Source organism: Myotis myotis, unplaced genomic scaffold, assembly GCF_014108235.1.
Source record: "Myotis myotis isolate mMyoMyo1 unplaced genomic scaffold, mMyoMyo1.p scaffold_m19_p_16, whole genome shotgun sequence".
NCBI classification, from domain to species: domain Eukaryota; kingdom Metazoa; phylum Chordata; class Mammalia; order Chiroptera; family Vespertilionidae; genus Myotis; species Myotis myotis.
In genome coordinates this window covers 44053319-44066543 of record NW_023416320.1, presented here as the reverse complement: position 1 = coordinate 44066543, position 13225 = coordinate 44053319, and the positions used below count along the sequence as shown (strand labels likewise).

At 44.7% G+C, this 13225-nt stretch overlaps 1 protein-coding gene across 3 annotated transcripts; it reads right to left on the bottom strand.

Moving 5' to 3' along the window:
• Window positions 1–5018: 5018 nt before the first annotated feature.
• Window positions 5019–11649, bottom strand: ZNF572 (zinc finger protein 572). Of its 3 annotated transcripts, none has more exons than XM_036338679.1 (3): window positions 11539–11649; window positions 9708–9931; window positions 5019–7274 (listed from the first exon to the last, which is right to left on the bottom strand). In XM_036338679.1, exons 2-3 carry the CDS (start codon window positions 9886–9888, stop codon window positions 5758–5760), a joined length of 1698 nt encoding a protein of 565 aa, XP_036194572.1. In that variant the 5' UTR covers window positions 9889–9931; window positions 11539–11649; the 3' UTR covers window positions 5019–5757. The 3 variants fall into 3 exon arrangements, with proteins under 3 accessions (XP_036194572.1, XP_036194574.1, XP_036194573.1); XM_036338681.1 differs by having other exon boundaries at window positions 9708–9821; XM_036338680.1 differs by lacking the exon at window positions 11539–11649 and having other exon boundaries at window positions 9708–11513.
• Between the last annotated feature and the right edge of the window lie 1576 nt (window positions 11650–13225).

Here is a 13225-nt window from a genome sequence, read left to right as displayed (position 1 = left end):
TCCTTTAAACTGGTAACATTACAAACCAATGGCAGATTTCACTACCGCACCAGGCAAAGGGGGGACGAGAGTCCAGCTTCAGTGACGTAATAACTTTCTCCAGGTTTGTTTTCGGTGGAGTCCGTGCTTCCCGCCAGCTGCCAGCGTAGGTCCCTCGCTTGCCGGGGGCCAGTGCAGTGTGTGTGGGGGGGGGGGGGGGCTCCTAAGGGTATTGCAGGGACCTGTACCTGGTACACAGCACTGCCTACAGAGAAGGGCCTCCCCACGGCAGGAACATGTCCCTTCTCTTCCTGATGCTGCTGCACAGTGTATGGCCACCGTCCCTGCCTGCCAAGGGCGGCCTGACCACAGCCCGGACCCAGTGGCTCAAGATCTCTCAGAGCTGTTTAGATGGGCAGCGGAGGGCAGCTTTGTCCAAGCCAAACACACTCAGTAAAGCCTCATAAGTTCCCGGTAATGTCCCATTTGGAGTATCTGGGTGGCCCCGGTAGTCACGAGGGTCCTCACAAGTGAAGGAAGGACTCAGAAGGCGAGGACCGGAGGGATGGCCCCATGAGAAGAATTCGGCCTAACAATGCTGGCTTTGAAGTTGCAGGAAGAGGGCCAGGAGCCAAGGAACGCACGAGGCCTCTTCAGGCCTGAAAAGGGTCCCAGAGAGTCTCCAGACGAAAGCAGCTCTGTTGACTTTAGCCCATTTTGGACTTCTAACCTTCTAGAACTGTAAGTTAGTAAACTTATGTTGTCTTAAACCACAAGAAAACAGTATCACATGATCGTTTTTCCTCCACAGGTTCTTATAGATAAGGTCCCGGTGATGCCCCTCAGCAGGTGTCAGTGACATCCCGGCACAGCTCCCTTAATTTAAACCCGAAGTGGGAAACCTGTTTCCTACCAAGCACCATTTGGGTATTTATAACATCATGTGCAGGCCATATGAAATTGTCAACTTAAAAATTAGCCTGCTATATTTGGTCAAACTTTTAATTAACTCACCCCCAATGCCTTGGGCAGGACCAGACTAAATGATTTCACGGGTCTTATATGGTCCGAGGGCGGGCCGAACTTTCCCCACCCCTGATTTAAACAAAATTCACCCATGGGTCAAAGCAACTTCACTTAAGTCATAAACAAGTTCATTTGAAATCATAACCAATACACACCAGGGTCAAAGAAGTAACACAAAGAGAGGTGTGTCATAAGTGCCCTGAGAGAGTGGGTGGACTAGGAACCATGGAAACGAACAGGAGACAGTCCTTCACTGGCCAGGAGGGACTCGGGTAAGGTCTGGGGAAGTTAAACTTGAATTTGTTCAGGACAAGCGTGCTAATGAGAACAACAAAAGTGTGCAAGAGGGTGAAAGATGGCCCCTGTTATAAAATGATGAAACTTCCCTAGAATTTATTTTTTTTTAATTTTTAAAAATTTTTAAATATATTTTATTGATTTCAGAGAGGAAGGAAGAGGGAGAGAAAGAGAGAAACATCAATGATGACAGAGAATCATTGATCGGCTGCCTCCTGCACACCCCTCACTGGGGATTGACCTGCAACCCAGGCATGTGCCCTTGACCAGAATCGAACCTGGGACCTTTCAGTCCGCAGGCCGACACTCTATCCACTGAGCCAAACTGGCTAGGGCTTTCATAGAATTTAGTGAGGCCTAAGGTAAGTGCCTTTGCTCACCCATTATTTAACGGTGGATGACCAGCTTTAAACCCTATGACTCATGTACAAATCCTTTCTGCCGTTCGGAGCACAGCTGAATTGTCACCTTTTCCAAGTCTCCACTCACCCTCACCAAGTCACATCATAGTCTATTCATACCTTATTGTTCCAAGCTCTGACAGTACATCTAGGGTTAAGTCTTATCATCCCACTAGTCCCTATGTTCCTTGAGGGAAGGATCTGTGTCTGATAAATCAGAATAATCCACAGCACCACAGCATCTACCACAATGCTTTGAACTTAATTTATCCTCCGTAAGAATGTAGTTAACGAATGAATGAATGATGAATGACAGTAGTGTAGTAGGAAGACTGGGTGACTAGAATCAAGAGACCTAAATTCTGGCTGCCAGGAACCAGCTGTGACCTTGGACAAATCAAAAGTCAGTCACCATGGGGGCGGGGGGGGGGGGGGGGGGCATCCGTCTTCCTTGCCATCCTGCCCAACACTGCTGAATTTAAGGAAGTATGGCACCAGTTACCATTTTCACCCCAAATACTATGTTTTCTCTGCTACTAAAATAATCATGTGTCAAAACACTTTCCTGGGCATCACATGACCCCCAAAACAGCTTTCCTCAACTGTTCTTCCTCTTAGTACTTCTGGGCTTTGGCCTCAGATCACTTCCCTAGTTCTTAGAGCAGCTTCTGCTGACATTTACTGGAATTGTGCCCTGGGCTGCGTAAGAAAATATCCAAGTAATTCTTAAAATGATTCAACCAAAGTCTCACACAGCTGACCCTAACCCAAGAGAGGGGAAGGAATAGGCTGGGGAAAGATTATCCAAACAAGCTGCCTTAAAAGAGGTTTCAAGCATTTAAAGTTATTGACCTTGAATTGCATGTTTTTCTCTCCCACCCCCTCCAAAAGGTATTTAACGAAATTATTTCACTGGAGTCATTTAAATTGATAAACATTTCTGGAAAGTGTAGGGCGCGGCTATGGGGTTAAGCCTCGGACTGACCTGTTGGCAAAGCGACAAACAAGTCCCAGCTTAGAGGGCACAGTCCTCTTAGCATAATTAGGCTTGACCTTATGATGCTCCCTAGAGCTTATCTGGGAAGCTAATGGGCTGAGGGAGATGCAGCAAGTGCCACCAAAACACGTGAAACTCACAAGAACACTAACTATGGTGACCACTACCTTCTTTACCTCTGGCTATAAAATAAAGGCTCAGCTTGCCTCTGGATCTCTCTCTGTGGCCTCAGGCAGGCACAGGAAGATCCGTCCCTAGACCCAGCTTATTCTCTTTGTCATTTCTTCATCCTTCACCACCCTCACTCAGGCTTGTGAACCCTTGGCGGAGCTGGCTCAGCACAGGAAAGTAATTAAGTAATATGCCTTTAAAACTTTATGCCCTTTGACTCAATAATCTCATTGTTAGGAATTCACTCTATGGAAATAGAGATGTACACTAAGATTTGTGTAACAACACAAAGCAAAAAAGCAAAAGCAATCACAACCACCATACCAAAACAAAACAACCACCAAAAGACAAATAAACCCTGTTTACCGTAGTGTTATTTTTAATAGCAAACAACTAGAAACAATATAAACATCCAACATCAAACAAATGGTTATGGTACATCATTCAGTGCAAAATTATGAAACCATGAAAAACCGCATAATAATTTAAAACAAGTAAATTGACAAATGATGTGAAATTAGGAAAAAAGACAATAATATATGACAATTTGTGTGTGTGTGTGTGTGTGTGTGTAACACACAATAATATATTAGAAAAGTGGTTATTGGTAAAGATCCCAGAACTTTCATGGTAAGTGATCTCAGAGGAAAATGATTTCAGGTGATTTTTATTTTGGTGTTCATACTTTTATATGTTTTATACTTCTTTACCAACTCTGACTTTATATTTTAGCAACTCTGACTTTAATGATCAGAAAGTAAGCTATTTTAAGAGAAAATCTTCCACCTGTATTTGTCAGTCTAATCAACTAATACTTTTTTAAATCTGACCGTTTATCCATGGCTCAAAATTAATCCTGACCCTTTTTCAACTAAAGCATCTACTTCATCCCACACTGTGTCAAATCCTAGGATATTTGTTGCTTTTACCAGTCAAGCAATGTTAGACCAGCAATCTATCTTAGCACCCACAAGCTACCTCTGCTTGTAAGTGGCCACATGCCCATGATGTTAATGATTGCCAAGCATCCTGTATCTTTTATAACCAAGCATTTGGACTATCCTTAGCCTTGACTTGATTCCTAGTTCATTGGGAGGGGAAGGTGGGAGAGGGAAGGAAGGGAAACAAAACAAATGATAGAAAAAACACACACTAATTTTGGGTTAGAATACAGTTGAACAAGGCAGAGGAGGTTAGGGTCAAAGAGAGGTAGAAAACAAACGCGAAATGAAAGAGAGAGGGGAGTAACAGGAAGGGTAATTTCCAACAGAAAAGGCAGCAGTTACCCAAATGCTTGCCATATTACCATAATGATGTGCTACATTATCAGCCTACTCACTCTTAGTCGTGAACTTCATGTTCACAGGATAAACAATAACAAAAGGATTGTGCAATTTTAGTGGGTCCAAAGGACACCCAGGTGTCTGAGGCTACCTTCAAGATCAGGGGTCCTCAAACTTTTTAAACGGGGCCAGTTCACTGTCACTCAGACCGTTGGAGGGCCGGACTATAGTTTTAAAAAAAACTATGAACAAATTCCTATGCACACTGCACATATCTTATTTTGAAGTAAAAAAACAAAACGGGAACAAATACAGTATTTGTATTTGCATGTGGCCCACGGGCCATAGTTTGAGGACCCCTGTTCAAGATGATCCAACTGGCCAGTGTGACTAAGGAACAGGATTTTAAATTTCATCTTAATTATATAAATTTAAATAGACAGGTGGCTAGTGGCTATTCTATTAGTGCAGTTCTAATACTACAAAAGTTAATGTTCAGCAATTGAAAATGCATTTTTTAAAAATGAATCTTTTCTTCCTTAAGACCCAAAGAACAGCCAGGAAATCAGATTATTTGTTCAAAAAAATCTTTCTCTGGATAAATCCCTGAGACCAGTAATGATTTATTGCCACCCAATCAGGAAAGAGAAAATAAGGCAATTCAACGGTATCTCAGCTGCAGGCTCTTGGGTGTCATTTTGTTTACTCTCTGGGTTACACTTTAGGTTTTTTTTCTTTCTTTTTTTAAATATATTTTTAATTGATTTCAGAGAGGAAGGGAGAGGGAGAGAGAGAGAGAGAAATATCAATGATGAGAGAGTCATTGATCGGCTGCCTCCTGCACACCCCCTACTGGGGATCAAGCCTACAACCCAGGCATGTACCCTTGGCCAGATTTGAACCTGGGACCCTTCAGTCTGCAGACCAACGCTCTATCCACTGAGCCAAACTGGCCAGGGCACACTTTAAGTTTTCTTTTGAAGCTCTTCCTGTTTTACCTTAGATCAAAACAAATTTCTTCTTTTTCTCCATCCATGGCAGTATCTCTCACTGGGCAGATTCAATGACCTAGTTAGTGATCTAGATCTTCCCATCCTCCCAAGAGGTTCACCTTTTCTAGATGTTTTGGCAAACAAACCAAAGAAACTGTGTAGGGAGCGGCTATAGGGTCAAGCCTCAGACTGACCTGTGGCAGAGCCTCATACAAGTCCCAGGTTGGAGGGCAGAGCCCTCCTAGCACAATTAAGCTTGACCTTATAGTCCTCCCTTGTTCCTAGGTCTAGTTAATGGGCTGTGGGATATGTATCAATTGCTGCCAAAACAAGGCTTGAGTAACAAAATAGATTATTGTAAACATGTTGACCACTGCCTTTGTTTTGCTTTGTGTGATCTGACTATAAAATAAAGCTTCGGCTTACAGGCTGTGTCACTGTTTCCTCATCCAGGCAGTGATCCACCTGGTCCCAAGTGTATTCTCTTGTCTGCTTTAATCCTTCACTGCCCCTCCTCAGGTTCCCGCCTGGCCGACGGGTTCACTTTGTAGTGCAGTGATCAGAGAACACCTTAATAATAATGTCCCAAAAAGAAAAGTGGACTTTGGGACTTAAGAGGAAGATGAATTTGGGACTGAAAATGATGAGATGAGGGCCAGTTCCCCTGAACAGTCTTTCCAAGTCCATTCAGGAGGAAAATCTTCAACCTCAGGAGACTCAAAAGACTTTTGTATGTGAATTTTCCGATGCTGACTGAGATAGGCACTTCTGCTAAAGCATTTCTCACAGTCAGTACATTTGTAAGGTTTTTCTCCCATGTGGGTCCTCCGGTGCCTGATAAGGTTAAAACTTTGACTAAAGCACTCACTGCAATCAGGACATTTATAAGGTTTCTCTCCTGTGTGTGTCCTTTGGTGAATCACCAGGGTGGAACTCTGACTAAAAGTTTTCCAGCACTCAGAACATCTGTAAGGTTTTTCTCCTGTATGTGTCCTCTGATGTCTGATGAGATGGGAGCTGAGGCCAAAACTCTTTCCACATTCACAACATTTATATGGTTTCTCTCCTGGCTGGGTCCTACATTCTTCTATCACACTGCAGTTCTGACTCAAACTTTCTTCACAATCTGAACTTTCATAGGGTTTTTCTCCTGTGTGTGTTTTCTGGTGTGCTATGAGGTTTGAACTTCTACTGAAATTCTTCCCACATTCTGTACACCGGTAGGGTTTTTCTCCTGTATGTATTCTCTGATGCTTTATTAGAGTAGAATTACAACCAAAGCTTTTTCCACACTCAATACATTTGTAGGGTTTCTCACCTGTGTGTGTCCGCTGGTGGCGAATCAGGCTGGAACTCTGACTAAAACCCTTCCCACAGTCAGGGCATTTGTAAGGTTTTTCTCCAGTGTGAGTCCTCTGATGTTCTATTAGGACGTAACTGTGGCTGAAGCATTTCCCACAAACAGGACATTCATATGGTTTTTCACCAGTGTGTAATCTGTGATGCTGAATCAGGTGAGAGCTGCTGCTGAAACTCTTCCCACACTCAGGACATTTATAGGGTTTCTCTCCTGTGTGTGTCCTCTCATGGATAATAAGATGGGAGGTATTGCTGAAGCTTTTCCCACATTCCCCACACTGATAGGGCTTCTCTCCTGTGTGTGTTCTCAGATGTTGAATCAGGTGAGAGCTGTTACTGAAGCATTTCCCACACTCAGAACATTTATAAGGTTTTTCTCCTGAGTGGGTCCGTTGGTGAGCACGCAAATGAGAACTGTTATTGAAGCTTTTCCAACATTCAGAACATTTGTAGGGTTTGTCTCTGAAGGATGAATTCTGCTGGACAGAGGCACTGGCATGTTCTCCTGGGCCCCAACCCCCATCATTGGGTTTTTCTTCCTCTTTTCCTGTAGAATTTTCCTGATTCTCTGACTTGCCATTATTCTCATAGAAACCATCATGCCAAGTTTCATCTCCTTGGGACCCTGTCAGTGGTATTTCTTTTGTATCCTCATGCTTACAATTTTGTAGGCCATCTTTTTTAGACCATTTTGAGGCTCTCTCTTTAAGTTTATCTGCCTTACGGTTATTGTGTTGAACAGTTTCTAAATTATTCTTACTTTCATGTCCTGCAAAAATAAATAAATATTCTAAATATAGTTCCTAATCTCTGACAGGGGAATTCTGAATTGCAGTGGAAAGAGGAAATAACAAAGTAAAACCTTGTAAATAATTTTTTTTTAAGTTAGTTTTACTTAACATCAGAAGCAAATGAAATTTTTGTACTTAGTAACAACACTAATCAAGTATTTGAACAGTTGTCAGCAATTGCCAAGGGATGTATTCATTAAAATTAATTCACTAGTTTTATTCTTAAAGATCTAAAAGAAAAAAGGGGATCTGAGTAGGGGAGAAACTGAATAGGACACCATCTGAGGTGAAAACAAGACAATGTCTGAGTGTATACAGAAATAACTATGATAGCCACTACAGGCATACCTCATTTTATTGTGTTTAGCTTTACTATATTTCACAGATGTTGCATTTTTTACAAATTGACAGCAAATACCTGCACCAGATTATGACTTACTTTATTGAGATGCTTGCTTTATTGTGATCTAGAACTGAAACTGTAGTTTCTCTAAGGTATGCATGTATTTACTAAGAACAGTAGCTTTGCATATAATATCTCATTAATCCATATATATATGTGTGTGTGTGCGTATATATATATATATATATATATATATATATATACACACACTAGAGGCCCGGTGCACAAAAATTTGTGCACTCGGGGGAAGGGGGGGTCCCTCAGACCGGCCTGTGCCCTCTTGCAGTCTGGGACCCCGCGGGAGATAATGACCTGCTGGCTTAGGCCTGCTCCCGGTGGCAAAGGGCAGGCCCAATCCTTAGGTGCAGCCCCTGGTCGGGCTCAGAGCAGGGCCGATTGGGGAGTTGGGGCGCCTTCCCCTGTCATGCACAGAGCAGGGCAGATTGGGAGGTTGCGATGCCAGCCTCAGTCACGCTCAGAGTAGGGCCGATTGGGGGGTTGGGGCACTGCCCCCTGTCACACTCAAGGCAGGGTCGATGGGGAGGTTGCAGCGCCACCCCCTGTCACGCACAGAGCAGGGCCTATCAGGGGGGTTGGGGCTCCATACCCTGTCATGGACAGAGCAGGGTCAATCAGGGGGTTGGGGAGCTCCCCCCTGTCATGCACAGAGCAGGGCCGATCAGGAGGTTGAGGAGCTCCCCCCTGTCACTCACAGAGTAGGACCGATAGGGGAGTTGGGGCACCGCCCCCTGTCACACTCAGGGCAGGGCAGATCAGGGGGTTGGGGCACCGCCCTCTATCACCCACAGAGCAGGGCCAATCAGGGGGTTGGGGTGCCGCCACTGTCACACTCAGGGCAGGGCCAATGGGGAGGTTATGGCTCTACCCCATCACACACAGGGCAGGGCCCATGGGGGGGCGGGGGTTGGGGCGCCACCCTCTAACACCCACAGAGCAGGGCCGATCAGGTGGTTGGGGCGCCGCCACTCTCATACTCAGGGCAGGGCCAGTGGGGAGGTTATGGCTCTACCCCATCACACACAGAGCAGGGCCCATGGGGGGCGGGGGGGGGGGGGGTTGGGCCCCGCCCCCTGTCACACACAGAGCTGCAGGGCGATCAGGGGGTTTGGGCCCTGCCCCCTGTCACGCTGATCCCGGTGCTGGGAGGCATATTCCCCTTTTACTATATAGGGTAGAGGCCTGGTGCATGGGTGGGGCTGACTGGTTTGCCCTAAAGGGTGTCCTGGATCAGGGTGGGGGTCCCCACTGGGGTGCCTGGCCAGCCTGGGTGAGGGGATGATGGCTGTTTGCAGCTGGTCACACACCCTTCAGGGTGGGGGTCCCCACTGGGGTGCCTGGACAGTCTGGGTGAGGGGCTGAGGGCTGTTTTTAGGCTGGCACTGAAGCTCCCAACCGCTCCTTTTTTTCTTTCTTTTTTTTTTATTCTGGGCCAGCTTTAGCTCTGAGGCCTCGGCTGCTGAAAACAGGTTTCTGGCCTTTTTTACCGTCTGTATTTGATACAGTGTTGCAGTCCAGCTGGCTGAAGCTCCACTGAGTAAAGCAGGTTTCTGGGTTTTTTTTAGCTTCTTTATTCGCAACATAGTTGCTTAGAGTTGCAGCTGAGAGGCCGGCAAGTCAGGCGGGGAACGTTGGAGTTCTCCGTCACTGAAGCAAGCAAGCCTCCATGTTCGCATCAGCTGCCTGGCTGCCGGCTGCCATCTTGGCTGCCAGTTAATTTGCATATCTCAGCCCTACTCTGTGAGTGACAGGGGGATTAGCCAATGGGAAGGGTAGCGGTCGTACGCCAATTACCATGTTTCTCTTTTATTAGTGTAGATATGTAAGACAAATATTATCACATTTCTTTTTCTTAAAGAAAAAATTAAGGCTGTAAGAGTTAACACAATTAAAGTCTGTCTCATTCTAATGCCCTGTTCTCTCTACACACCCTATAGCGCATCTTATAATGGATTTCCAAAGCATTCAGATCATCTTCTTCATCCCTCACCTGTAAAAGAGCTTTTTGAACTCTTCCTTTCAGTGAAGCATTTAGAATCTGAGACCAACAAGCTTTTCTCTTGCTCCATCACAATGGTCACAGCCACGCTAGCGGTCAGAAATCCTGCGGAAGGAAACGGGTCACGTTGGGAGGCATTTGTTAAAATGTATTCTTCTTCCTTCCCAGTCATCGTAACATAACAGTTGTAGGCATAGAATGGTCTGCTAATAATCCTGAAAATAAGAAATATGATCTTTAGAAGTCCTTTTAGAAAAATCCTTTCCCATATGCAAGTGTTTAGAATTAAGAGTTAACCCAATATATCTTTTCCAAGGAAATAATTTAAAAAATTAAATTTTCACATTAAAATATGAAGATCAGGCTTCAAAAATAGAATGAATACAATACTAATTGTCCACTCAGAGCTTAGAAACACTTAATGGAAAAAACAAAGTTTTTTTTTATTGGGGCAGGGGAAAGGAACCAATCATAAGACTTCAAGGAATCAACATGCAGGTAAAGAAGCCACTAAAGAGAAAGCACCCTGTTTAGTTTAGAAAGAATAACTTGGTCCTTAAAAGGATGAAACCTTTCAAGTCAATTTCAAAAGAAAGTTAGGATTTCCATAACCAGTAACAAGAAATTAGTGCAAAGCAGGACTCGGATAATAATTTTAAACAATAACCACTAACTATAAAAGAAAGCGAATGCGAGATCTCTTTCTTGCCTCTAAGTCTATCATAATCCCAGTATCCATTTCAGCCTCAACTTTATCTTCTTCAGGCAAATACAATCCCTGACCTACTTTAAGGGACCGAAAAAATGTGATCTATCACTGGAAGGCAGTTATGTATGAACTTGGCACCCGAGTTAAGATAGAAAGAATACATAACTTGGGAAAAATGAAAGCCTAAAAGAAAGATATACAAAGGTGTGCATATGAAAAACAAGAAAAAAGTTGACTACTACTGAAGTAAACTGAGTAACTTGCACATACTATTTCTCATTTAATTCTCTCAATAACCCTCTGAGGCATATAAACGGTTACCAACATTTTATAGATGAGTTCAAAAAGACATCAAGAAACTTTCCCAAGGCCACACAATCCGAAAGCGGGAGAGCAGGATTCAGTCCCAAGTCTGTTTGGACTATGACTTTCACACACTCGGCTATTACAGTAAACTAGAGCAGGAAGCAGAAAGCTGGGCATAACCCCAAACTTCAAATGACCCTCAAAGAAGGCCTTTATTGAGAATACATTGACTGGATGAGAACGGATTTACATCCCTAGACCTTATACCAAACGGGGCTGGCATTCCCAAAGCATCCTGAGCAATTAGGGGTGTGTTAAAAGGTGGAACCAGTCTCAATGTTTTGCTTTCTAAGTTACTACATATTTCTATCAAAGTCCTTACAAAGGAAGCGAGAGCCTGGGTAACAACCCGTGCCAGCATGTTCCCTGCTAAGACAGTATCACTTTTGACAGCAGAGGGGTCCTCCCCTGCACTGGCTCCCTCAAAGGGCAGCACACTCCAAGCCATAGCCGGTACTAAAAGGCTGTCCTTACGGTGTCACTCTATAGAGCAGGCCAGTCTTCACTGTCAGCGCCCAAAGGGGCCTTAGGATGGGGCCTGACCAGCACTGACCGAAGCTGGGCTAATTACGAACCCCTGGCAGGGACTATTCGCTGGAGTGCGCTGCCACGTGAGGTTCCAGGAGACCCGAGCGTCACCAGCTGACCAGACCCTTAGGTGACTCCCTCTGGGACCCGCAGAGCAGCTTCCACTCCTGCCCGCAGCCCTCTGCTCCCTCCCTCCCCCCGCCCCAAGAGGGAACTCACTGTTCTGGGGGCTACACACCAGGCGCCCTGCACCCCCCGCAGGCCCAGCAGTCCGGGAGGAGGGAGCCCCTCTCCTTTTGACCCCACCAACCCAGAGTCCTAAACCCAAACCGCTAGATGGGAACGAGAAGTGGCCCGGCTGCCAGCGGCGTTTCCGGGGCCTCTCTAGGAAACGGCGGCAGCCAGCTCGTTGTTCTTAACTCTTAGGGCCCCGGACAGAAAGGAGGGAGCTGGTGGGGTTCCCTCCCTTGGGCTGCCATTCGCCTTCTGTGATTCTCATCCCTCACACTAGTCAGGTTCCTGTAATAGGGGCCCGATTAGAGCACATGCTTTTCTTTGACCTAAGGGCATCATTACTTAACATCATCATTACAACCATTAGAATCAAAATAAATGGAGTATTTATTAAGCACCTATTCTTTCTGTTCTCACCGCTGTGGATATGTCATTTAGCTCCCTGTGAAACTTGAGGAGCTAAGGCATCCATCCACATATAAAACAAGTCGCTTACTAAGCACCGTTATTACTAATATTCGGAGAAACAGTTAACCTCTCCTCTTGTTACAGAGAAAATAGAAGCCAACCTCTTCATACCAAACTTGCAAATCTCTGTAGGTCTGCAACGGTCACACTCGCTTTCTTCCTTCCTGTTACATCAGAGGACTGGACCTTGCATTTAAAACAAGCCCTTTACTCAGTGGTTCTCAACCTTCTGGCCCTTTAAATACAGTTCCTCATGTTGTGACCCAACCATAAAATTATTTCTGTTGCTACTTAATAACTGTAATGTTGCTACTGTTATGAATCGTAATGTAAATATCTGATATGCAGGATGGACTTAGGCGACCCCTGTGAAAGGGTCGTTCCACCGCCAAAGGGGTCGCGACCCACAGGTTGAGAACCCCTGCCTTTACTGGTAGTACTCACCTTCCCTCCCACCTTCTTAGAATCCTTACGCTATCAACTAACCTCTCACTTCTCACAGCTCCATCCCAAAATAGTCCCTCAGTTTTAATTATTTTCCTCACAATGTTTCTACTTTATCACTTGCCACTTACCTTTTAAACCATTTCTCCTGCAGCAAAAACAGTAAATCACTAAGATTAGTGATGACCTCCGTGTTGTTAGCGGGATCCTTCCTTCAGTTTAGACACTGCTGAAAACTCCTAGAAACACTCTTTTGAGGTGATAGCACACTGTCCTCCTTTTTCTCCACAATCTCTAGTCAGGCTCAAAAAACATGGTCCAAGTACAGGTCAGCAACTTACAAAAGGCCTTTTACACATTTTACCTATGTGTCTTGAAGAACTCTGCTAAACAAAAGGATACCAATGAGTCTTAAGGGTCTTGTCCCACAGCAACCACACAAAGAAGCCATGGCAGAAAAGGGCTTCTCTCATGAGGTTTTGTGGGTGTAGCTTTTGTCTAATAGAGTGAATTTTACATCAACATGCCAAAAGCCTTGAGATTTCTGAAAGATTATATCAGCTGGAACTGAGGGCCACAGAGACAGCACAACATGATAAGAGATCTTTTGATCCCCCAAGTTTTACTGGCAGAAAGAAGGCTATGAAAACTACTCAGCCACAAACATGGGCTACTGTTGAAGGGAACCAAATTATGCTACTCCAAATACGCCTCTTTAACATAAAAATTATTTTGAGCTGAAGGCAATCAAGAAGCAACA

Coding starts and splice junctions, on each gene's coding strand:
- ZNF572 (XM_036338679.1), bottom strand. CDS start 9,888: ATGACTGGGAAGGAAGAAGAATACATTTTAACAAATGCCTCCCAACGT. Junction 7,275..9,707: donor TTCAAAAAGCTCTTTTACAG/GTGAGGGATGAA, acceptor TTATTTTTGCAG/GACATGAAAGTAAGAATAAT.